Consider the following 23,565-nt stretch of genomic DNA (forward strand, 5'->3'; position numbering starts at 1 on the left):
TACACTCCCGAAGTACGTTTATGTTTGCTCAAATCATTTTGAGAGTGACTGTTTTTTGAACGGCGGTCAATTCAAAGCAGGTCTTGCTACAAAATTAATCCTCAAGGGTGGATCGTTGCCTAATGTTCGCGATCCAACGACAATTCCTGAAGAAGTAAGTGTATTTTATGATTTCTGAGGTAACGTTAATAGTCATCGACAACAAATGTTGTTGTTGTCGTCGTCAAATGATTTATGTAATTTAAACATTTTAAATAACCACACGTTTTTATATGTTTTTTAAGATATAGTTATTGTTATTATCGGTATTTGTGTTTGTGTTTTCAAACATTTGCGTCAACGTTATCACAGTTTGTGTGTGTATGTGTGTGTGTTGCACAGCGATGACAACGCAATGAGTTCATAAATGTATCAAATAACCATTCCGAGACATCTCGATCGTGTTTCTTCAGCCTGAGTCTCTTCGTCGTCTGGGTCGGACTCTGTTTCAAACATACGGCCGTATGCCATACACAATTGCGGGTCTATCACTCTCGGCCATTATGGTTCTACCGACTGTTAATTGCCATAGTTATGCAAGTTACGCCCACATCCAGCGGCAGGGTGGGGATTAGCAGCTCATTGGCATTTAAGGTCGTCTGCCTCAAAACAGCTTGTTTCAAAACAGGCCCCAAAAATGACACATTCAAATGGTTATAATAAATTAACTGGGGGGTATTTTGTGCTGAAACTTCACAAATACATTCTGGGGACACCCAAGACCAATATTACATCTTCTAAAAAGGGCCATAATAGGTGCCCTTTAAGATGACAATACACATCACTGAATCAGCCTCAATTTTACATGCAAGTACTGTACATATTGTGGATGCACACACGTGTAACTGGGTACATGTACAGCCAGTTAAAAGTGTGTATCAATGTCCTGTCTGCATCTCCTGCTGGAGCACACCTGCTCCTCCCATGTTAATGAAGATTCTACCGCAGTGCTGCTCAAGACATCGCCAAAACATTCCCAGACCAACACTGCACTGCTCATTACTGCGCTTGCAAGGAGCCAGTCTATTGAAATTCCTCTTATTGCGGTGTATTGTCCTTTATCTTCTCTATGATTTTCTGCAACTAATTCAGCACAGACCATTTAGTTGAATTCAATCTTAGTTTTGTAGTTCAGGGGTCTTGTCCACAGAGGACAAAAACAAATAAAAAAGTTGTTGCCTTCAATTTTTAAGTACAATAAACTTGAATGTTTAAGCCAAAACAGTTCCCTTTCAGTCGATAACGTCAGACGTAGTCGACGGTCGACTGAATGGGGATCTCGCTAGAGAGCCTATCCTCTTCGAGTACTATTGAACGAGCCAATGTAATTGGCGTGCGTGATTCGCATCACACACTCCGCCCCCGCGGCGCGGGTATAAATACGGAAGTGGATGCACGCACTAGTTGCCTTTCGCTTCGGAGCCGATCGTTTGATGTCTCTGAGAGTGCTGTTGTCTACAACGAGCGAGTGTGTCGGTGTTCTTCAGGAAGACTCTCCCAGTGCTGGTGTTCTACAGCGCGAGTGCAGCGGTGATCGCGAGCTTTGAGCTCTCAACTGCTGTTTTAACAGCAACAAATTTCTAAATGTTTGTGTGTGTTGATGGCTGGTTAGAGGGCAGAAAAGTGAGTGCTTCGATGTTTCAGTTCTCTGATCAGTGTTGCCGCGGTCATTCCCCTGTGTGCTCCGGCAGTGGTGACGGTCCTATTTTCTGAAAGAGCAACACGGGTGCGTCTTTTTCAAGATGTCATTCCGCCCGTGCGTTTCTGGGTGCGGTCGTTCCCTGTCTCCCTCTGATGGTCACAACTGTTGTGTCACGTGTTTGGGCTGACAACACGCTCAGACAGCTTTTGTGGACAGCTCATGTTTACACTGTGGGAACATGACTGTCGCAGTGTTGAGGGCGAGACTCGCCTTCGTTCGCGGAGAGCGAGTCCCCATTACCATGCCCCACCCTCGGGTGCTGTGTGGGATGGGTGACCGGAGGATAGTGTTGAATGTCCCGCCCGGTAACCATTCCCTGTAGGCTCCTCACTCCTCCCTTCCACTGCAACCACTGGAGCCTCCTGTGTTGTCTGCTGGTCCATCTGTAATGGGTGGGCCAGCGGTTTCACTCGGGGCTCCCCTGGAGGACAGGACGCCGATTGCAGCATCGGAGGGTGAGCTGAGATGATGACTCGGCTGCATTGTCTCCCTCTGGGAGTTCAATGTTGCCCGAGCCAGATCCAGAATTATCAGCTATGCTGAAACGGGCCGCCGAGGCTGCCGGGCTCGAGTGGAACCTCCACCGTGTCCCGTTCAGTCTCGGTTGGAATCTGGAGTTTGGTATCTTGGGGCGGGCCGCGCTGGTTCTCAGCTCGCCGCCCCAGTGCCTTTCTTTCCCGGAATGCATGGAGAGCTTATCAGGTGTTGAACAGCATCTTTCTCTGGCAGAAACTGCCTGAATAGCTTTTCCCCCTCATTACCCTTGATGGAGGAACGGTGAAGGGTTGCGATGTGTCCCTCCATTGGAGCGGTCTGTCGACAAAGGTGCACCTGTGTCCGGCGGCCGCTGCCTTTTGGGGGGATCCTCGTCTCCCCCCTAAGGCCTGTGAGTTTTCGTCCGTTCCGATGGGCAGAGCTTACAAAGCCTGTGGGCAAGCCTCTTTCTCTTGCGTGCCATGGCGTTGCTGCAGGCTAGGGCACCCATGGCATGCACAAGGGTAATCCAGACCGTGCGCTCATAGGTGAGCACCGCACTGCATCCAACCTCACCCTCCGGGGCATGAGTGTAGTAGCGTGCGCGATCGGTCTGGCGATGTCCACCTTGTTGGTCCAGTAGCGCCTTCGTTGGCTCAGCCTGGTTGGTATGGCGGATGCGGACAAGGTTCGGTTCCTGGTCTCCCCAATTTCCCAGGTTGGGCTGGTCGGCGTCGCGGTGGAGAACTGCATCCAACAGTTCTCTGCCGCTCAAGCGCAGACGGAGGTCATCTGGCACATCCTGCCCCGGTGGCAGCTCCTCCGCCTGCTCGTCCCCGTGGGCGTTCCCCGGCCGCCGCTCCTGCTGGCCCTCCACAGCAGCCTCCACCCAGGCCTCAGCATGGAGCCGGCCGCAGTAGAGACGCCCAGCCCGCTCCAGGCGCTGCCAAGCCAGGTGGCAAGCGACAGCGGGAGCTTTCCGGAGCGGGCCGCCCAGGAATGGATGAGATGCTCTTGGAGTGGCACGATCACTCCCTCCCCCCGGGTGAGGGTCGGATGGAGCCTTTGTTTGTGTGTGTGTCTGTTCCGCCGCTAGCTCCCTAAAAAAAACCCCAAAAAAACGGAGAAACCAGTACCCACACTTCAAAGAGAGAGCAATTTCATCTGTTCCTGGGTCCCAAGAGGGCCAGTCTGGCGGGTGTGACCCTGTATAGCCTTACACCCCTCAGCTCCCCCTTGGTCGTCAGCAGGCAGCTTGGTGCGTTCGAGGACCCGGTCATCCGCCTTCTTACGCGCCCCCTGCTGCTAGTGGAGACAGGTAAGTGTTGCACAGCACACTAACACCACTCTCTCTACTTTGCTCCCCCACCTCAGGCTCGGCTACCCCGCTCAAGTCAGTGATAATCATCACATTAGGTGTTGAGCAGAACGTGCTCCTGAAAATTCAGTGATATTCATCACACCGAGTGATGAGCAGTGCTCCTGGCTTGTGCATGCTTATCTTATCCTGCTGGCGAAGGATTTGATATAGCCGCTCCTCCATCCGGTACGAAGGCCAGTTGTAAACTCGTTCTTCGTGCTACTAGGTGGTGGGTCGTGACCATCTTGGCCCAAGATTGGTCTGCAGCTCCTACCTGAAAGACATGTGCTTAAAAACAGATCTCTACCTTCCGCACCGCAGGCCATTCTGTGGGTTGCGTGTAAGGGTGGAGTAACAGTACAGTGTCCTTCCCTTCGAGTGCTCCAGAGCCCGTTGGGTCTTCAGGTCAACTGGAAGAGAGTAATCTCGCCCACGGGCTGAGTATCTCTTTTTCAGTTTTGGAGATGGACTCGGTCTAACACGTCTCTCCAATGAGAATGTGTTCAGCTGGTGTTTGAAGTGAGAAAGGGTCCCACTGAAAGAACTTTCAGAGGCTCCTGGGGTATATGGTAGTTGCAGCCATTGGCTTCCTCCATATGTGACCGCTTCAGCGCTAGCTTCATGATCGAGTCCCTAGGTGACCGTGGCAGAGCAGCTCTCCCTGTGTGACTATAGTTCATCCCGGTCTGCTGCCAAACCCTCTTCAACAGAGGGGCCATGTACAAAGGGCGTGTTTTAACGGGGGCCTGGGCGACCCTCGACTACACGGGCATTCGTGCCTCGAGTGGTTAGACATTGCGACCGTTGCGCAAGCTTCCCTTGCATGTCACAACTCACCCGTCACCTCCTCCTTGGAGTCAGAAGCTTCTGAGGACGCTTTGTTCCACTCTTCCCGCTCTAGTCAATCGTGCCGCCATCGAGCCTCACGACAGTTATAGCCAGGGCAAGTGGAGACTCCATCCCCTGGGTCCAGCTGGGTCATGACCATTCCGGGGCCGCTCAGTTGCCCCTCCGGTTTCGTCTTCCTGCCAGTGTTTGTACAAACCTAGCGGACTACCCTTGGACAAACACTGGCTCTCAGCTGCCCCAGGGGCCCGCAGATATGCGTTTAACCCCAGTGAGCCTTCTAAAAGCGACTGCGACTCATGGTCGCCTTGCGCCTGCTCAAGTCAGTGAATTCATCACACTTCATGTTGAGCAGAAATGCTCCTGAAACTCAGTGAAGATCATCGCACTCATTAGTTGAGCAGCAATGCTCCTGTAGCTCAGTGAGTTCATCACACTCAGGTGTTGAGCAGAAATACTCCTGTAGCTCAGTGAATTCATCACACGCAGTGCTGAGCAGAAATGCTCCTGGTGCTCAGTGAAGTTCTTCGCACTGAAGTTTTGAGCAGAAATGCTCCTGAAGCTCAGTGAGTTTATCACACTCAGGTGTTGAGCAGGAATGCTCCTGAAGCTCAGGTAACTTATCACACTCAAGTGCTGAGCAGAAAATGCTCCTGAAGCCCAGTGATCTTCACATGTTGTGTTGAGCAATGCTCCTGTCTTTTTGCGCCCGTCGCTTGCACCTACGTGCCAGGTCAGGAGAGAAACAGGTCTTCATAGTTGCCCCTTATTGGCCCAACTAGACCTGGTTCCCATCGACAGCCTTCCTGACTTCCCCTGAAAACTCTTTACGGGGACGAGCACGATGGCACCCGCGTTCTTACCCCAGAGATTCCGGGCGGTCTTACATCTGAACACGGAGGTTCAGGTGGCTATCACAGGGACATGTGATAGTTACCATCACTTCTGCGAGCACCCCCTAGAAATGGCGTGCTTACGCTTTTAGAAGTGGAACCTAGTCGTTGAGTGCGTCTTCTCTCCAGAGGAGATCCTGAAAGCTTTCGATCACTTCAGTGCTCGCTTTCCTGCAAGTCTAGTCTGGTGTTAGGCCTACCACTCGTAAGCAGTGTGGAACCTGTGTTAGGCTGGGTCCATATTTTGCGGTCCCTACGGCGACCCCATATGTGTATTCTTCCACGATACGGCTCCCTGCGGCAAGCCCGTGTCTTCCCTCGGCAGAGTCTCTCTGCTGTCACTGTCCGGTGTGTCTCCCCCCGTCTTAGGCTGGAGCCACCCCAGTGACATTCCATATGTTAGACTGCCCGGTTTCCGCCCAGTCCATATGTGTATCCTCCACGTAACCTCCCTCTGGGTTGGATGTGGCGTCCGCAGCGTCCCTTCCTTCCAATGTACGGGGAACGCTTTCCCAGTGGTCCTGTAGGAACAGCAGTGACTTCCCTGGCCTAAGCCCTGTCCTTCCCCGCCTTAAATTTGCGGGGGCATCAGGAGGCTTTGGTTTAGGCACTGGAAGGTGGCAGCGTTAGCGGCGTTTTCAAAGGTTATCCCCATTCAGTCGACCGTCTGACGTTATCGACTGAAAGGGAACGTCCTGGTTGCGTATGCAACCCACCGTTCCCTGAAGGAGGAAACGGAGGACGTAGTCCCCTTGCCACTACTGCTGGACCACCGCTGACCCCGGGTTACTCTCGGCTCCTCAGCGAAAAGCAACTAGTGCGTGCATCCACTTCCGTATTTATACCCGCGCCGCGGGGGCGGAGTGTGTGATGCGAATCACGCACGCCAATTACTTTGGCTCGTTCAATAGTACTCGAAGAGGATAGGCTCTCTAGCGAGATCCCCATTCAGTCGACTACGTCCTCCGTTCCCTCCTTCAGAGAACGATGAGTTGCATACGCAACCAGGACGTTACTTAAAGTCAACTTAAAAGTCTTTTTAGACAGACTTAAAAAAAAATTATTGTATAACATAAAAAAAGTTGAAAATAGCTTTAAGGCACACCATGCTGGAATTTCGTTTTTGTCAAACAGCGACCCCTAGAGTCGCTGTAGAGTACTTGTATTTAACGTTACTGTCGTAAATACCACTCAAGCAGAGCGCCTCTGCACTTTATAATAACAAAGTAGCCTACCACATTTGATGGCTTAAAACGTTTTACATGAAGATGGCCAACATTCAACCCGAAAAAAGTCATATAACCATTCCAATAACTCCGAAGCTGTTCAGTTAAGCTAAAAAAACTGCATAGTTCCCCTTTAACTTATTTTGATTAAAGCAATGTAAAAACATACCTTGTCATAACTTATTGATATACTTTTTTACAGTGTGCCAAGTTTTTCATATTATACTTTTTTGTGAAAGACAAAATGCAATAAAAGCTAAAGTTAAGAAGCTAAAATATTTTCTGAACGCTCCTATATATATATATATATATATATATATATATATATACATAATATATATACTTTTTTATATAATATATATATATATATATATATATATATATATAAAAAATAAATTTTGTACATCAGTTGTCTCTCTATCCACAAATGGGGACTGACAAAGGTTGAACCCTCCGTTGTAGATTTCAATCTTTCTATTTATGATTGTTATAAACTCCTCTTGAGAAAGTTTATCATTGAAAATCTAACTGACATGCTCACTTGCATTGGAATTTTTTTATTTTTGCATGTTTGGTTACTCAATTCGGATTTTGTGATTTGCGTCACGCGTTGCTTCTCATGTAGCTGACAGTAAACAACACATCATAATGGTTTAGTTTAAAGCTGTTCTGATGTGGCATTTAATTTATGCATATCAAGTGTGCCACACAAGTCCAGAAAAGCAAAGCATTAACGTTTCGATTGCCCCCAGGTGAGGTGGCTGGCTGCAGTATTGGTAACAAGCCTGCCCTCTCTGTCATTTTAGGTCATTTTTATCACGCTGATCTAAGTTCATTAGGGATGCTCATTACGGTTAATTTTCCCGCCCGACAACCGCCGCTCATTATCCGACTACTAACCGTTAACTGATAAGATTATAATATTGAATTGGCATTAAATAAAAAATAAAATTGATGAGTGTCTGTGACCCGTTAAAAATACCACAAAAAAAATTTCACGTGTTTATATTAACGTTTAAACAGCAGCATACAGAACAGATCAATAAAAGAACCTGGATTCACATCACATTTTCACTCACCTGCAGCATCTCTGACAGTGACAAAAGAGAAAAACATAAACAGAGAAAAACACATTAGGCCTACACTAAATATATTTTTTGACTTAAATAATTCACAAATTAAGATGTCAAAAAGAAAACACTGAATCCGTTTGAAGCTTTGAAAAACCGGCAATTTGTTTTCCGTCAGACTAAGTTTTTTCGTCAAATAAAAATAGCAGGCCCTACCTCAATCCACACCTTGTCTAGTTTTTATTTGAAAAAAAGTAACATGTCTACATGATGTGGGGTTAGTCTGGAGCACAGCCTGTTAACAGTTAGAGCCGCAGCAGAAAACACCCTCTCCGATGGCACAGATATCCCGGGAATACAGAGATAACGTCTCGCTAGAGTGGCCAGCTTCGGGAAGCGCCTTTCATATGCTCGCGGATGTTTGCATCGCCAGTGATATTGCATTGTACTTGTACTACTGCTGTATTTTAATACCGAGTAGCATATTTGGCAAGTAACTTCGTCGCTCTTTCTGTCGAAATGGTCCCACACAGTAGCCTACTTCTTTTCGCTCGCTTCATTTTGCTTGCTCAGCGCAATATGTCGGTAGGCACCTGTGGTTGCGTGTGACGACGCGCCCCGTGAGTTAACAACTATAGGCTATATAGTATTTTTTTTAACCATGCAGCAAACTAACAAAACAAAACAAAAAAAACTTAAAAAATATAAAAACCTTTTAACTTTTAAACCGTTTAACTGGTAGTATTAATCGGTTAACATTTTTACTTTCGGTAAACAGTTAAACGGTCAATATGAGCATCCCTAAAGTTCATGTCTTCGTTTTTTAAATAAGTTTGGTTATAGTTAGTTATTTGATGTTATAAAAACATGAGTGTGACGTCATGATTGATAGCTGAGATTCACAGCTTCTCTGAGTGAAGAGAAAATAATAATCACTAGTATTTCCTTCAGGAAATGCAAATACAATTTATATGCAAGCCTCATTTTTTAGTTTATGTTTACATCTTAATGCCTAAATTAAAGAGCAAGGTCACAAACAAGCTAAAAAAGGCAGTTCTGTCAATAAAACAAACTCATTGCTGCCTGAGGGAAAAGTTACTCCAAACACACCAAACTGAAATCTGTGCTTATGTGTTTTAAGGACTTTTTCTTTTCTTTAGAACTTTAACAGCTTCAAGCTTCTGTGCTTATTATAGACATTATGTATTACATTCACAAATAACAATTGTACCATAAAACATCTCTGCTTACTACCAGTATATGTGTGCGTCTCGGTGGGTTTATGTGTTTGTAAGTGCACACTTTATTGCAGTCATTTGAAGCACCAGAGGGCAGAGACAGTTTGAACTAAGGGCTGTTTTTTACAGATATTGACAAATGCAACGTGTACAGAAGAGGGTCAGAGGTTTAAGCACCTTCATTCATCTCATGTGCCGCTGTTCTGCTCCCTTATGCACCATTATAATGTTATTACTTTACACTGATGGAGCCCTGCAAACTATTAGGCTTTGAATAGATCAGGTATTTTCATCAAATGGGAGTTTTTGCCCAGCAGTACTCGGTTTAGGCATGATTTGGGCACATAACAGCATCTTTCTGCAGTAAAATAATTAACTTTCTCAGTTTGTTCCCAAATTGTTTAGGTCCTCTGTACATGTCAATGTTCCAGAAACCGATCAAACTAAAATACATTTTCTATTATATTTTCATACTAATTCTATAACATTTTATTGAACTGAAAGCTGTATTTTTGAGCCAATGGTAGCTCCTTGATTTGATTATACTTATTGATTCTCACTGCAGGCTTGGAAATTATTTGATGTTTATGGTTATGGCTACCCAGCAAAGATATATGAAATACCCTTTTAAAGCGGTATACATAACTGGCCTGGAGAAACCTGTTATTTTTCAAAAGAACATTAAAGCGAACACAAAACTTAACCCTTAAGCCGAGGATGCACTTAACGACTGTAAGGCCGATTATGAATGCAATTTGATACTTATGACAGACAGATAGAGAGACAGATAGACAGACAGACAGATAGATTGATAGATACAGACAGATAGATAGATAGACAGACAGACAGACATATGTCTCTTGGGATTCAGTGAAGTATTACTGTAATAAGAAAAGTAAATCAATAGAGAAAACCAAATAGCTTTTTGGTTTGACTCTGAAGAAGCTCTTAACCTATTTCTATATGTGTGAAGTCTGTATGTGAATATGGAGTTCACAAGGATGCTTTAAGGTTCCTTAAAGCTTTGTGTGTGTGTGTGTGTGTGTGTGTGTGTGTGTGTGTGTGTGTGTGTGTGTGTGTGTGTGTGTGTGTGTGTGTGTGTGTGTGTGTGTGTGTGTGTGTGTGTGTGTGTGTGTGTGTGTGTGTGTGTGCTTATGTGAGCACACGAGGGACAGAGAGAGTCCTTCCACTACAGAAGTGACACTTGACTTAGACAGAAAGTACTTTTCATCAGCAGACACTCAGGGTCACACCTCCTGCTGGTTCAATCACACTGTACGTAACACGAATTAGAGCAGGCTTTTCTCTCTTTCACATTTTTTCTCTTTCTCTCCCCCTATCTTTGTATCCTCTCTCTTTCGTGTGCATGTCTGTTTGAACATTAAATAGCAGTGTGTTAACAAGACAAAACATGCATGCTATCTAGCCTATCATTTTGTATCCTTATTTATTTTTGAAAAATGCTATCAAATACTTGCACAACCCCATATATTAATTTGGCTCTATGTATACATTTATGCATCCAGCTAATACTTTGATGTAAAGTGACTTTAAGCTAAGAGTGGATCGATACCAAACTTTGGCATTGGTAAGATACTTGCCTCAGCATCAATGTTAAATCAATATCTTAGGCAACAAATAAACAGCCTTGGTCAACTGATCAAAGGAAACTAGGGCCATCAAAACATTCGATAATTCAATGTCAAAAATGATAGTAATTCATGATTAACCTCATTGTTTTACAGTTGACACATTCAGTTCCTTTTTAAAGAAGGGAAACAAAATAAAGTGTTAATTTGGATGACATGTAACTAGTTTTGTTATTGCTAACTAAAACTATTTAAAATGGTATTAATTTATTGAAACAAAGCTGACAGAAAATAAAATATGAATACTATATGAAAAGCATCCACATATTAATAAATATTATAATTGTATATAAATAACATTACACTGCACGTTATTTGATATTTGTGTAAAGCCACACACTCTATATTACTCAAAATGCATTAAAACATGAGAATACAAAAACTGAACTTGATGCAAATTTGCAATGATTTCGTTTACACTTTATTATAAGGTGGCCTTGCTCCAGTGTAACTATACATTTAAATACTGAATAACAATAATTAACAGCATGTATTTACTATAGGATTTGGTTAGTTGCATGTAAGTATGCTTAATTTACTGTTATTACCATAGTAAATAAATGCTGTAACAAGCACACTGTAAAATAAAGTGTTTCCAGACTTTCCACACATTTTTGTTTAAAAACAAAGCTTTAAAAAATCCCAGTTTGACTCAGTTTTGGTCTGGTTCATTAACGTTACAACCATATTTGTGGGTTAAAATAGTGCTGCTAACCTCATTTGACACATTGAAACAATGTATCTTCCCTTTTACAATAAATGTCCTGATGCTGCCAATTTAACCAAACAGAACAAATTAAAATACAAGGTATTACTGAAAATTATGGGTTGTCTCATGCCATCTACACAAAAAAGGCAATGTAAAACAGTCATTTTGATTATTGGTCTATAAACAAGTGAATAATAATTACCGTTATCTCTGAGTCAGTAAATCAGCCCACTATTTTTCTGAGGAACCCAGTGTAGCCTGGAAAGTATTATTCGTGTATTGTTATTAAGGAGCTGTTATTTTGCTAATAGCACATTTTAAACATCAATATTAAATGAACAATCTAAAGTATATGCTCAATATATTATTTTCCTCTGCAGCCCTGATATCGGCTGGCTGTTGCAGCAGCACCTGTAGAAGTGTCAGGCTTTGGGACAGGTAAGGCTCACATCTGTACTGTACAGTTTGCATGTTACTAATGCTCAAAAGAGGATTATCATGGCATATGCTGAAGATTCACATGGTTATATATTTCTGATTGTGTGTGTGTTTACACTTAGGTTAGTGTAGTTTAAAAGTCTGAGGTCAGTAAGTTTTTTGACTAAATAATACTTTTATATAAGGATGCATTAAATTGGTCAAAAGTGACAGTAAAGAAGTACAATATTACACAAGATTAATATTTTAAATAAATGTCCATTTGAACTTTCCATTCATCAATTAATCTTGAAAAAAATGCATCAGTTTTCACAAAAAAAAAACATTTAGCAGCAGCTAAGCACTGATAATAAGGAATGTTCTACCAAATCAGCATATTAGAATGATTTCTGAAGGATCATGTGACACTAGCCGCGTTTTCCATTAAAGATTTTGCGTTATTTTCTAAATGTCAATAAAAATCTATTGTGAAATGACAGCGTTTCCATTAACTGATGTTATGCGAATAAATGTATTTTTTTCCTCTCGCGATAAGTCATCCCAAAAATCATGGCAATGGATGTTGGTAGGTTTACATAAATCCCAGCCACCGCACTAGCTAATCTTTTTGATCGAAGGTGACGTAGAAGTGTTATCCAAGCATTAATGGCAAGGAAAGCCCCTTATATTTGAGAGCGGCACATTTGAGGTGTTTCTCCCTCCTATCTGCTTCAAGGTCTTGATAAATTGTGGCATTTCTTTGTGTAGAATCCAGTATTCCCGTAATACTCTCGTCATCTGTCCAAACATTCTGCGCCTTCTTTATGATCGACTTTTACGTACGCCAGGTGACCTGTAAATGCGAAAAAAAAATTCCATTGGAGTTTTGCGAAATATTCCTTTTTCAAATTGCCTGAAAAAGCACCTGTTGCGAGCATAAAAACTTTTTTGCGATATGGCATTACATTACATGTTGCCATTTTATATATAAATATGCAAATTCATATTCCATTCTAATCAACTGTTTACATTTTAGTTTTGATGCCTCCTGACCTCGACTGGATCTGGATCCAGAGCTGGGACCCGGGCCATGAAAAAGGATCCCTGTTGCTTTCATTTAACTTGCACTGACAGAAATGGAAGGCGAGGATGAAAAAGTATGATTGAAGGACAATAACTTTTTTAGAGCTGCCAGTGTCTCTCGTCCCCCTCCCTCACCACGCTGGTTCCTGCTGGTCTCCCAATACAACTTGCAGCCCTGCACAACTGAGGTCTGGAGGAGAGATTCCTTAGGATACAAACAGCTGGAAATAACACGATTGCCAAAAGGATTTCTCAAATGGGAGATTTAATCATCTATCTTTTGCCAACAAAATAGACCTACCTCCTTTGAACGAAAGCAGATGATTTTTTTTTTTTTTTTAATGGGACTGAGACGCTATGACACAAATTGTTTACAGTCATCACAAAACACACAATCAATCTTCACTGCAAAAAAAAAAATTGCATTATTTTGTATTGTTTTACAGTAAAGAATTTAAAACATCCTTTAAACAAAATGGTGTTAGATATTTAGATGGGATTCAGATAATATACGTGTTTTTTTGTGTACATTTTTGGTTTTCTTTTTACTTTCAGAAATTTATTTTAAGCACAAACTTCACTAAATTATATTATATATATGCTTAAAACATTATAAAATATAACATATTAAAATATTAAACAGTACAAAATAGTATATAATTATACATAAAATTAGCCTAAATTACACGAGATATTATACAACTTGTTTTAAGGGATTCTGATATAAGAGATTATAGGGGAGAAAATTAATTCAAGCTAATCTCTCAAAACAAGTCTAATGCAGTTATGCTCATTTAAGGATGTCTAGATATTTTTTACTAATAAACAATTAGATAAAAATAGTGATTAAAATTATATTTTGCAGTGTGCCAAAATCTTGCACAAGCAGGCAAACACCTGTTACCAAGTCGGTCTTATGCCTCTAAGAACAAGGGCATTTCTCAAGATGTGTTAAGGTAAAGAGCAATACTGAATGTCAGTGGCTCGCAGATTTCAAGTTTTAGCCGAAATTTTAATGATAATGACATCACGTCATATCGATCACTGCCTGGCTTTCGATAAGACCTGTGTGATGACCATTTATTTATTATGTTGACTATGGCCATGTGTAAAGTATGGTAGTTAAACGCATAACTATCTATATAGTTGCTAAAGTCAAAAGTGGAAGCGGGAGCTCCTCCTGTCTCTCAATATCCCATTACTGATCTTTTCGTATAGATGCAGTGTTGTGTGATGTGAAAGAAGCACATAGAAAGCTGCTGCTGCACCCGAGACTTGTGTAGCCAGACGCTTTATTCTTCCATTGTGTCGAGTTCTGTCATGCCTGGTGTTTCTGCCTCACTGCTGCCGAAATCAAGCGGCCCATTCACAAAGCTTTCTAAGCTACACATATCCAGACCATTTCAATGCTTTTTGCAATTGCCAAACCCATTTTATTGTTCACCAATAAAATGGGATTTCTTTTCACTGTCTGTCTGTTGATTCAAAAGGAAGGGCAGCCCTATGGCTCTGTTAGAACCCACAATTGCTTGGTTTGAGTAGAAAAAGCAAGGCATGCCCTCACATTCTCTGTTTTTGGGCCATGATAGAGACTTGTCATCCCACTGGACTATATAAAAACCATCATGCCTCTCTTTTTACCAGGTATTTCACTGAACCTCTACTTGCTGACTGTACAAACCACACACACACACACACACACACACACACACACACACACACACACACACACACACACACACACACACACACACACACACACACACACACACACACACACACACACACACACACACACACACACACACACGTTCCATGTATAATTGCATTTCATATGAGAGGACTTCATAGTTTATATTTGTTCTCTCATTGAACGTAACACACATCGCAAACCATCAATCCTCCTGTATACCGTCAGTGTTAAAAACAGCAAAAGGTACTTGATAAGCTCAGTAACCTGTGACTTTTTTATTTTTGTTGACAGATTATAAAACAGAACAAATATTAATATATAAAAACATTTATGTTTTTAAAAAGTAAAGAGTAGTTTAAGGCTTAGTTTTTTATATATAATAACTATAATTGTTATTTTTGACGTACTGGTAATATTGAATCTATAAATATTATACTAAGAGATGTATGTAAAAGACAATAAAGTCTTCTTTATGTAAAACACTTGATTTGGCTTTTATTTTGACTGTTCACTGTTTGACAGGACACCAGAAATAAAATTCCCGATGTTAACATGTTATAACTTGTTGCTTAATTTCACCCAAAAATGAATGGAGAAATTCTGTCATCATTTACTTACCCTCATGTCTTTCTAAACCTGTATGATTTTATTTCATCTATATAGAACAGAAAAGGAGATATTTTGCTCTTATGCTCATTAAGGCTGCATTTATTTGATTGAAATAAACAGTTTAAAATAACTGTTCTCTAATACATTTTAAAATATAGTTTATTCCAGTAACAGCAAAGCTGAATTTTCAGCATCATTACTCCAGTCTTTAGTGTCACATGATCCTTACACTAATTTGCTGCTCAAGAAACATTTCTTGTTATCAATGTTGAAAATGGTTGTTCTGATTAATATAAACTGTAATACTTAGTAATGAGGTTTCTTTGATCAATAGAAAGTTCAAAAGAAATCCATTAATTTGAAATAGAAGTCTTTAGTAAAAAAAAAATATTTATAAAATATATTATATTCTTTTCTTTGTAAAAAAGTCTTTAATATTACCCTTGCTGAATAAATGAATTCCTTAAAAAAAATGGTACTATGGAAGTCAGGGGGTCCAAAACTACATTTGTCCCCATTGACTTTAATTGTACAGACAAAAAGACAGAGGATGTGTAAAAGATGATAGAATGTTAATTTCTGTGTGAACTGTTCCATTAACATCAAGAATCAGGCAACACCTGGTAAGTGAATTAGTATTTCAAATATCATGAGAATATATGGGAAGTTTGCAAATAAGCATTATTGAAATCTATTATCATCAATATTTTTGTTTATTAGTCTTCTGTATGTCACTGTGCATGTTTAAGTATGATAAATACTATACAAAGAAATATGTGTGCCTTACTCTGCTATGGTAAGGGAAGTATATCAGCCAGAAGGTAAGGGGCAAAGAGCAGAACTGTGTGCTCTGATTAAGATGTATTATTATCAAGGGAGCACGACACTCTCTCTCTCTCTCTCACACACACAAACACTGAGTCCTAATGTCTGCTCTTTGCTTTTCACTGCAATGCAGCACTCATTGGGATCCTGCTGAGAGCGGTCCGAATGCCTACCTGACCAAAAAACACCCAATCCATCAACACAAACATCAGACCGAGAGGAACCAAAAGCCCTATAAATACTCTTCTGCCTCTCTCTCTTTCTCTCTCTAATACACACAGACACACGCACACATTTTCATTAAAACCACATCTTCATATTTATACCAATCAATACAATCATTTTTCATAGCAGATGTGGCTCTCACCCCCTCAAACCTAGAATGAGGTGATGGAAAATGAAGACTTAAAAATGCAGCGCTGTTCAAAGACAAATAAATAGTTATGAAATGCTGAGCTAGAGAAATGCAACAATTCTGCGCTGGCGTTCTGCCTATGGCTTAAAGCGAGCTCTGCCGGAGGGATTTTTTTGCAGAATGAGGCAAAAGAAAGTTTTGGCTGGTATTTATTGATGCCAGTATTGCAGATGTCAAAGAATTGATAAAATTGTATTAAAAATGAAAAGATCAGGGAGCCATTTTGCACCAGAAATATTTATCCAATCTAATATTCTCTATAATAAAAATGCTTTGCAAATCAAATAATATACAATATAATGTATAATTATGAACTGTACTATATGTATATGTATATGTGTGTTTGTTGCTGATTTTCACTAGACATTACGAGAACAGAGAGAGTGAGTGTGAGAGGAGAGGGACTCATACAAGGGGACACAGTCATGGCTCCTCAGAGACTCATCTCCATGGTGACACATGTGAGCGCCACTTATATTCTGACATCAAAGACAACCGTCCACATCTTTTACATCCCATAACAGAACCTCAAATGTTTGTTTACTGAATTGTCTTTTCATATACTGTATATTCTATTTGGTCACTGCAATGTTATAGAACCATCTTTTTCTGAGGAAAAGGCCCTTGTAATCCCCTATTATTGATTGGAATTAAATGAGTGATTTAAAAAGGAAGACTTCATAAATCCAAAACTTGATCCTGGCGCAAAAACGCTGCAAAGTGCTTCTCACCACACCTTTAACAAATACGAGCAAGTCACACAAATGGAAAGCTGTTGACTAAACAGAGCACACACAAATGGAAATGTTTTTTGATCCCTAAACTAAATTTACAAGATAAGGAAAACAATAATTGGGTGGTGCGTTCTTCAGGAAGTTTAATATACTTTTATTGGTGCTAAGCCACAGCAGACACAAATAAAAAAAAAAGGTTTCTTGAAGTTTCATATACTGTAGAATGACTCAAATATTACTCATCATGTTGGTACTCGTTCAACTGGCAGCACTGCATCACATCTGGAGAGTAAAGTCATTATCTTTTTATACAAGTATAAGAGCGACTTTTGAATGGAGACACTCAACATGTTTTTGGATGTGGGATTTTTAGAAATTCCACTGGGACAGCCATTTATTTTCTTGTTTCAACACCTTTTCCTGTCCCTCGGCTTTACAAAACCACTGTAGCATCCTTAAATATCAAAAGCAATGCCTACATCATTAGCAGTACTTATTCATACAAGTATCACTTTTGGTATTGGTCAAACTATAGGATTAGGGATTTGAACAAGTATAAAACTTCAGAACATAACTTGCCCTACATTTGTGCTACACATGAATTATACTTACAAATGAAAAATAAAAACTATGGTACAGTCATATTTGGTCAATATTTATGGGTGAAATCGGGTTATTTCAATAGGAATTCACACAATCGGAAATTCTGCTCAGCAGATTTCGCAACAGGTTCAAGTTGGTCAAGCACACTCTCCATGTTGACCAAAGGAACACTGCTTGGCTTAAAAATGAGTTGTATTTCATCCATCGTAACTTTATTGACAATGGACAATGGACAATGAACCTACTGTGAACTTTACTTTGAATGAAGGGCCTGAGGGACCACAGTATCGGAGAGACTTGGGGTGTGGCACTTTTGTCAAAAGTGACAACCTATGGTATCAACCACCCAGAACTACCTAGCAACGCCTTGGTAACCACAGACAACACCCTACTGTAATGGCGGTCACTTCTCAACCATGTTTTGGTCTTAATACGCTGTAAAACAAAATAGTTTGTAGGATACCCTTAAAATGTGCTTTGTATGTGACAGTTTCAACCTAAATCAACCTGACTACATGCAAAGTTCTGTCATGAAATTCTAGATGGCGCAGGCTGATAGGTCCTTAATTTAATTTTATAGAGATCACATTGTTATCTACATTGTGCAGCTGATTTGACGCTGTGGCATCAGCAGCCAATGAGCTTGCTGCTCAACATGCAAATACTTGGCATTTGCATTTTCGCTTTTAGAAACCCTCCATCTTCCCCAGCTCCACCTGTATTGATCTGCTACGGTGGTTATTTCATGTATGTTATATGTGCAGCAGAAGCATGTTCTACACGCATGTCTGTGAATGTATTGGCCGTAGTAAGTCTCTTTACTTGCTCTTCAGCAGCAGCGTAGCAGATCTATTCCACCATGACCAAATACATTAACATTGCCATATCTATTACCATGACAATCTCTCAGCGAGCTGTCATGACAAAAAATAAGTTTACACCAACTAAAAGGATTTCCAAGTTTTAATCCACAATAGTTTGTTAAAGTCTTGACCAGCCTGCCACAGCAATGGCTCAACCAAGTTGAGATTGGGCCAGGGCTATATATTCGTCCAACCAATGGCATGATGCAGGGAGTTTATCCTATCCATTCCTCTATCCTTTAATGTTTTCTGCTATCTGTACCCAAACTATAATTTGTCTATTTTTTCTGTGTCCCCCGCTGGACAGACAGATAGAGATATGCGGCATATTAGCCCAGGCACTCATTACCTCCTCATTTTAAGATTAACTGCTTGACAGAAGCAATCAGCAAGCACAAGTCTCTGTAATTACCCGGGAATGATAATAACAGAACTGAGAGATGTTACGACTCTCAACACAGCTCTCCACAGAATATAGATGTTCATGCTCACAGGCATTTAGCATGGAACAAGCGAACATCCTCATACGTCCTGTCAGCAGGTTAGAGAGATGAGGAAAAACGTGAACCTTGAAGGATTGAGAGGTTTAGGATTAAAAGGCTGTTTAAGCAGACAGACTCTGAGAAAAAAAAAAACATGACAGGATCACACTACAGCGTCTGGACAATCTTATTCCTGAATCCTAAACAATGACCACTGATCCGATTTAACAAATCGCATTAGAGAGGCTCAAGTTGAAATCGAAACTGTATGATATACCCACCCAATCTAAAAGGAAAACATAATTATATTACAAAGTGGCGATTTCATATAAACTCGTACAGTGCATGATATAAAAATATATGATTTTTAGAAAAAAGTATGCGTTAAGGTCCTCCCCTAACCCCTTCACTAAACCTAACCACCAATGGGGGCATACTCAGATTGGATGAGATTGTACGATTTCATACAAAGTAGCTTCCAATAGTTACGAATTGCTGTGAGATTGTGTTGGATATGCACAGAACCACACAAGCTAGTCACGCGAACTACGCAAACAGCTGAGCACATTCTGAATAAGGCTACACCACAGGGGAGGGTATATGTGTGTGTGCAGGCATGAACACTTTGCACTATATTCGGAAGGCCCATTGGAATGGCATTGATGAAGCCTGGAGCACCTGTGGCCTTGTGTAACAAAATACCTGGGTCTTGCTTTGGGGATGGAGATTCAAAATTAGTAATTTCACAATTAATAATTATTCATACGGGTTTGACCCAGATAATCATACATGTTAAATCTCCCAAAAAGGGATAATATTTTCCCTGCATCTGCATTCATATATGTACTTAGGCAATTAACCACAAAGGATTATAATTAATTGCATATGTAGAATATATTTTACAGAAAGGTTAAAATTAGCTCAATTGTATATCCATACTTAACCAGGATTATAATTAACTATTTAATATATCAATTATGCCTATCATAGATCGATCGTCGGGATAATCTTTAAGGGGATTAATTTGTGACCGAATCATCTTTTTGTCCAGCAAAAACTTGATCATTCGATCTCAATCAAACCTCACCAAATTATCCTACTTTATAGACTTCCAGGAGAAGCTATTTCTCTGGCCAGAAGAAACAACTTTCCTGTTCCATAACTATTCTTTAATTAGGCTATCAGTAAATTTGTAAAGCACGTAGCTTTGGATCTTATGCATTAAAGTGACTTGTATGAGCATAGAGACAGAATCAATAAATTAATATAATGCATTTAATAAAGGCAAAGTTACATATACCGGTTATAACAAACAATAAATGTATTTACAAACACAATAATGGCAACGACATAATGAAAGAGAATGCATCAATAAAGAGAGAGAGAGAATGAGAGAGAGAGAGAGAGAGAGAGAGAGAGAGAGAGAGAGAGAGAGAGAGAGAGGAGAATCTGAAAGGATCAGTGGCAAATTACAGACCTTAAAACCTTTGAGAGACAACACGGAAAAATACATCTTAAAGCTCTGAAAGCTCAATACGAATATATACTTGCACAGTTGCTCGTTGTGTGGCTGCTTCGAAGGCATGTGGATTTGTTCCGTGGGAGAGTCACGTGGTCTGCAGATGGTCTGGAGCGCGCACTTTCAAACGAAGGTTTAAACGGTCTCTGATGTAAATTACCAAATAAACAATTCAGGCTAAATTCACGTCACTCGTCAGTGAAAATGAACATAGGAGAATTCGGAAATGGAAAAATAAAAACTTAAAGAAACAAAGGAAAAGATCCCCTGAGGGGGAATCGCGGATCCGTTACATGATGCTAGGATAGGTTAGAGGGTAAGAGCGAGAGAGTGGAGCGCGCCGACATTTATCACCTTGGAGAAATCCAGCCTCTTCCTGTCGGCTTGGCCAGTCGGAGAGTTGGAAGTCACAGACGGGAATTTAGTTTTTATTACTCTTTGTCTAAGAGCGCAAGCTCCTTAGGTGTGTGTGTGTTTTGGGTAGGGGTTACAGTCGAAAGACATTTCGATCTTAAATGATAATAAAACCTATCAAAAAAAATATATATATATATGTTCTATCTTTACAGGCAATCTTGCAGCTGAAGGCAAGGCGGAGGCCACCTGTAATGTGGGCATACCCACGATCTGGCCACTGGTGGGACACAATTGTTCCGGATTTCACCCCGTTACAATTCATGCAGAATTTCCGTGTATCCCCAGAATCGTTTGAGTATATCTGCAGTCAGGTCAAGCATGCCATGGGCAATTGCCACACCTCGAAAGCGTGTGGCAATTGCCATCTGGAAACTGGCCACGGGTGGTGAATACAGGACAATCAGCCATCTTTTTGGGGTAGGCCTCAGCACTGTATTTAATTGTGTTCAGGAATTCTGCAACACAGTCATCAAGGTGCTCCTTCCCATCCACATAAGATTTCCTGATGCTGAAAAGTTGTTAGAAATGGCCACTTTCTTTGATAATCATTGGAGAGTTCCACAGTGTGTGGGTGCAATTGATGGCAGCCACATTCCAATAATTGCACCAGAGGACTATCCACGAGACTATTTCAATCGTGAAGGCTGGCATTCTATTGTTCTGCAAGCAGTTGTGGATGGCAAAGGTCTTTTCTGGGATGTTTGTGTTGGTTATCCAGGGAGTGTGCATGACGCCCGAGTGCTACGACAGTCACATTTGTGGGAGGCCCTAAGTGACGGGGAATTACTAGAGCAAAACAAAGTGACCATCTCTGGCTGTGATGTTGGACATTACCTGATCGGTGATCCGGCATACCCCATGCAGAATTGGCTCATGAAGCCCTTTTCCGACACTGGCAGACTGACCCCTGAACAGCACACCTACAATTACAGGCTGAGCAGTGCACGATCGGTTGTGGAGATGTCTTTTGGGAGATTAAAAGGACGATGGAGGTGCCTCCTAAAAAGAAATGATTGCAAGCTGGAGCTGAGCAAGAGGATTGCACTGACCTGCTGTGTGCTTCATAACATTTGTGAGGAACATGGTGATAATTTCACTGAAGAGCACCCAGACAGGACTCTAAACATTGAGCCTCCTGTTCAGACGTTACCTGAGTATGCGAACACAGAAGGGGCTGACATCAGAGCTGCATTAATGATGCATTTTAACGGAGGGAACGAGTGATTCTTTGAATACACCAATGCCATATTTTTGTAACACTGCCGTTTGTGTTTGAGGACATCTGCACTTTCATAAATTGTATTATATTCTCATCCATTGAATAAACCCTATTATCTCTAAAACTATGTATTTTGTGAATAATTTCATAAGCCATTTTATTGCCCTGTAAACACCTACTTGACTAATGTCTGGCCAGGAGAACTGCTCAATTCTTGCTTTATGGTCCTCAATCAACGACCCTTTCACACTTCTGACCGGCATGAAACATTCTTTTGTCTGAATTCAACCATTATAGCCTTTATTCAGGCATTATAGCTTGCCATCATCTCCACTTCAAGCCCACTATCCACCTATTATCTAAAGCCTTTCTAGAAAACAAGCCAAATATTGTTAATTTTTGTAACAAAATATATTGTGAAATAGATATAGCTCCTGCCCGACAGGTGGATTAGAGCTACAATTAGCACCAAACTACTTAACACAATTTAAAATATTAAGATTACCCTTTTCCTCAATTCACTTTAAACCACCAAGTTTTTATTAACTTCCAATCATGAACTAATTTGGATTTTAGTCATATTTAATGTTGAAATGTTATAGAATTTTACATGCAGCTAATCGCTTCACCTGATTAACATGTTTAATATACACATTATTAAATTAAATTATTATTAAAAATGATATTATTAAAAAAAAACACAAACCATTTGTCTAAGTGTTAAAGAAACTGAACCAGACATTTGTATTAATAAACATGTTTATTTAAACAAAAACAAACAATACAAATCTTTATAAAACTTTGAAAATGTAAAGTGCAGTAAGTGAAAACAAAAATTTTAAATAGTTAATTTAAATAAATAAAAATACATAAAAAGCAGCAACCAAAAATACTGTGGTGGTATATTTGCAATCATTTTTGCACTTGTGCCTCCATTACGGCCACCATGCGCCCCATGAGTCCAAGCAGAGAATGTGTGTCCGCTCTCATGTCCTGACGCAAGGCATCGTCCATTTCTTTGCTGTGCTGCAGGAACCTGTCATCTGCCCTTTCCAAATATTGCACCAGTTCTGATGTACTGTCTCTCTTCCTTTTTCCTGTATACAACAATAATAGCAGATGACAGATCATCAATGTGTTGTCATAGCATTGCAAATAATTGTTTTCTGCAGGTAATTACAGGTATGCATCTACTATATTAATTATATAAATTATAAGTATGTATAGCATCATACTACATCACTATCACTTCAGATTTTGCTCATGTCCATAAAAAAGCATCGACAATATATTGTATATAGCAAGTTAATGTCAGATTGACTTTATATTCTATTTTAAACTTTCTTAAAGTATTTTCTAGACTTTTTGCTTTTTGTTTAAGGTAATAAAATGTAATTGTTACATATCAAACCATTTTGTATTGCTGTTCATTAAGTTAAATGAAGAAAAAATATAAACATTTCAGTACCTGATAATATAT

General features: G+C 40.5%; 2 protein-coding genes across 4 annotated transcripts in view; both read left to right on the plus strand.

Moving 5' to 3' along the window:
- ccdc85a (coiled-coil domain containing 85A) overlaps positions 1-13,213 on the plus strand; it is a 55,450-nt gene extending 42,237 nt beyond the window's left edge. For all 3 annotated transcript variants that reach the window (XR_013205942.1, XM_077236982.1, XM_077236983.1), the window contains exons 3-4: positions 11,587-11,644; positions 12,660-13,213. Coding sequence is in view for 2 of the 3 variants with exons in the window: in XM_077236982.1 (XP_077093097.1) it covers positions 11,587-11,644; positions 12,660-12,675 (74 nt within the window). In the remaining variant the exon portion in view is untranslated. The remainder of the gene's footprint in view (positions 1-11,586; positions 11,645-12,659) is intronic.
- Positions 13,214-21,184: 7,971 nt separating this feature from the next.
- On the plus strand, positions 21,185-22,090 carry LOC143745375 (uncharacterized). Its single transcript, XM_077237484.1, has one exon. It carries the CDS (start codon positions 21,185-21,187, stop codon positions 22,088-22,090), a length of 906 nt encoding a protein of 301 aa, XP_077093599.1.
- The last annotated feature ends 1,475 nt before the right edge of the window (positions 22,091-23,565 follow it).

The sequence above is a fragment of the Siphateles boraxobius genome, unplaced genomic scaffold (genome assembly GCF_051911475.1).
Source record: "Siphateles boraxobius isolate OS27281-9 unplaced genomic scaffold, OSU_SipBor_1 20, whole genome shotgun sequence".
Lineage (NCBI taxonomy): Eukaryota > Metazoa > Chordata > Actinopteri > Cypriniformes > Leuciscidae > Siphateles > Siphateles boraxobius.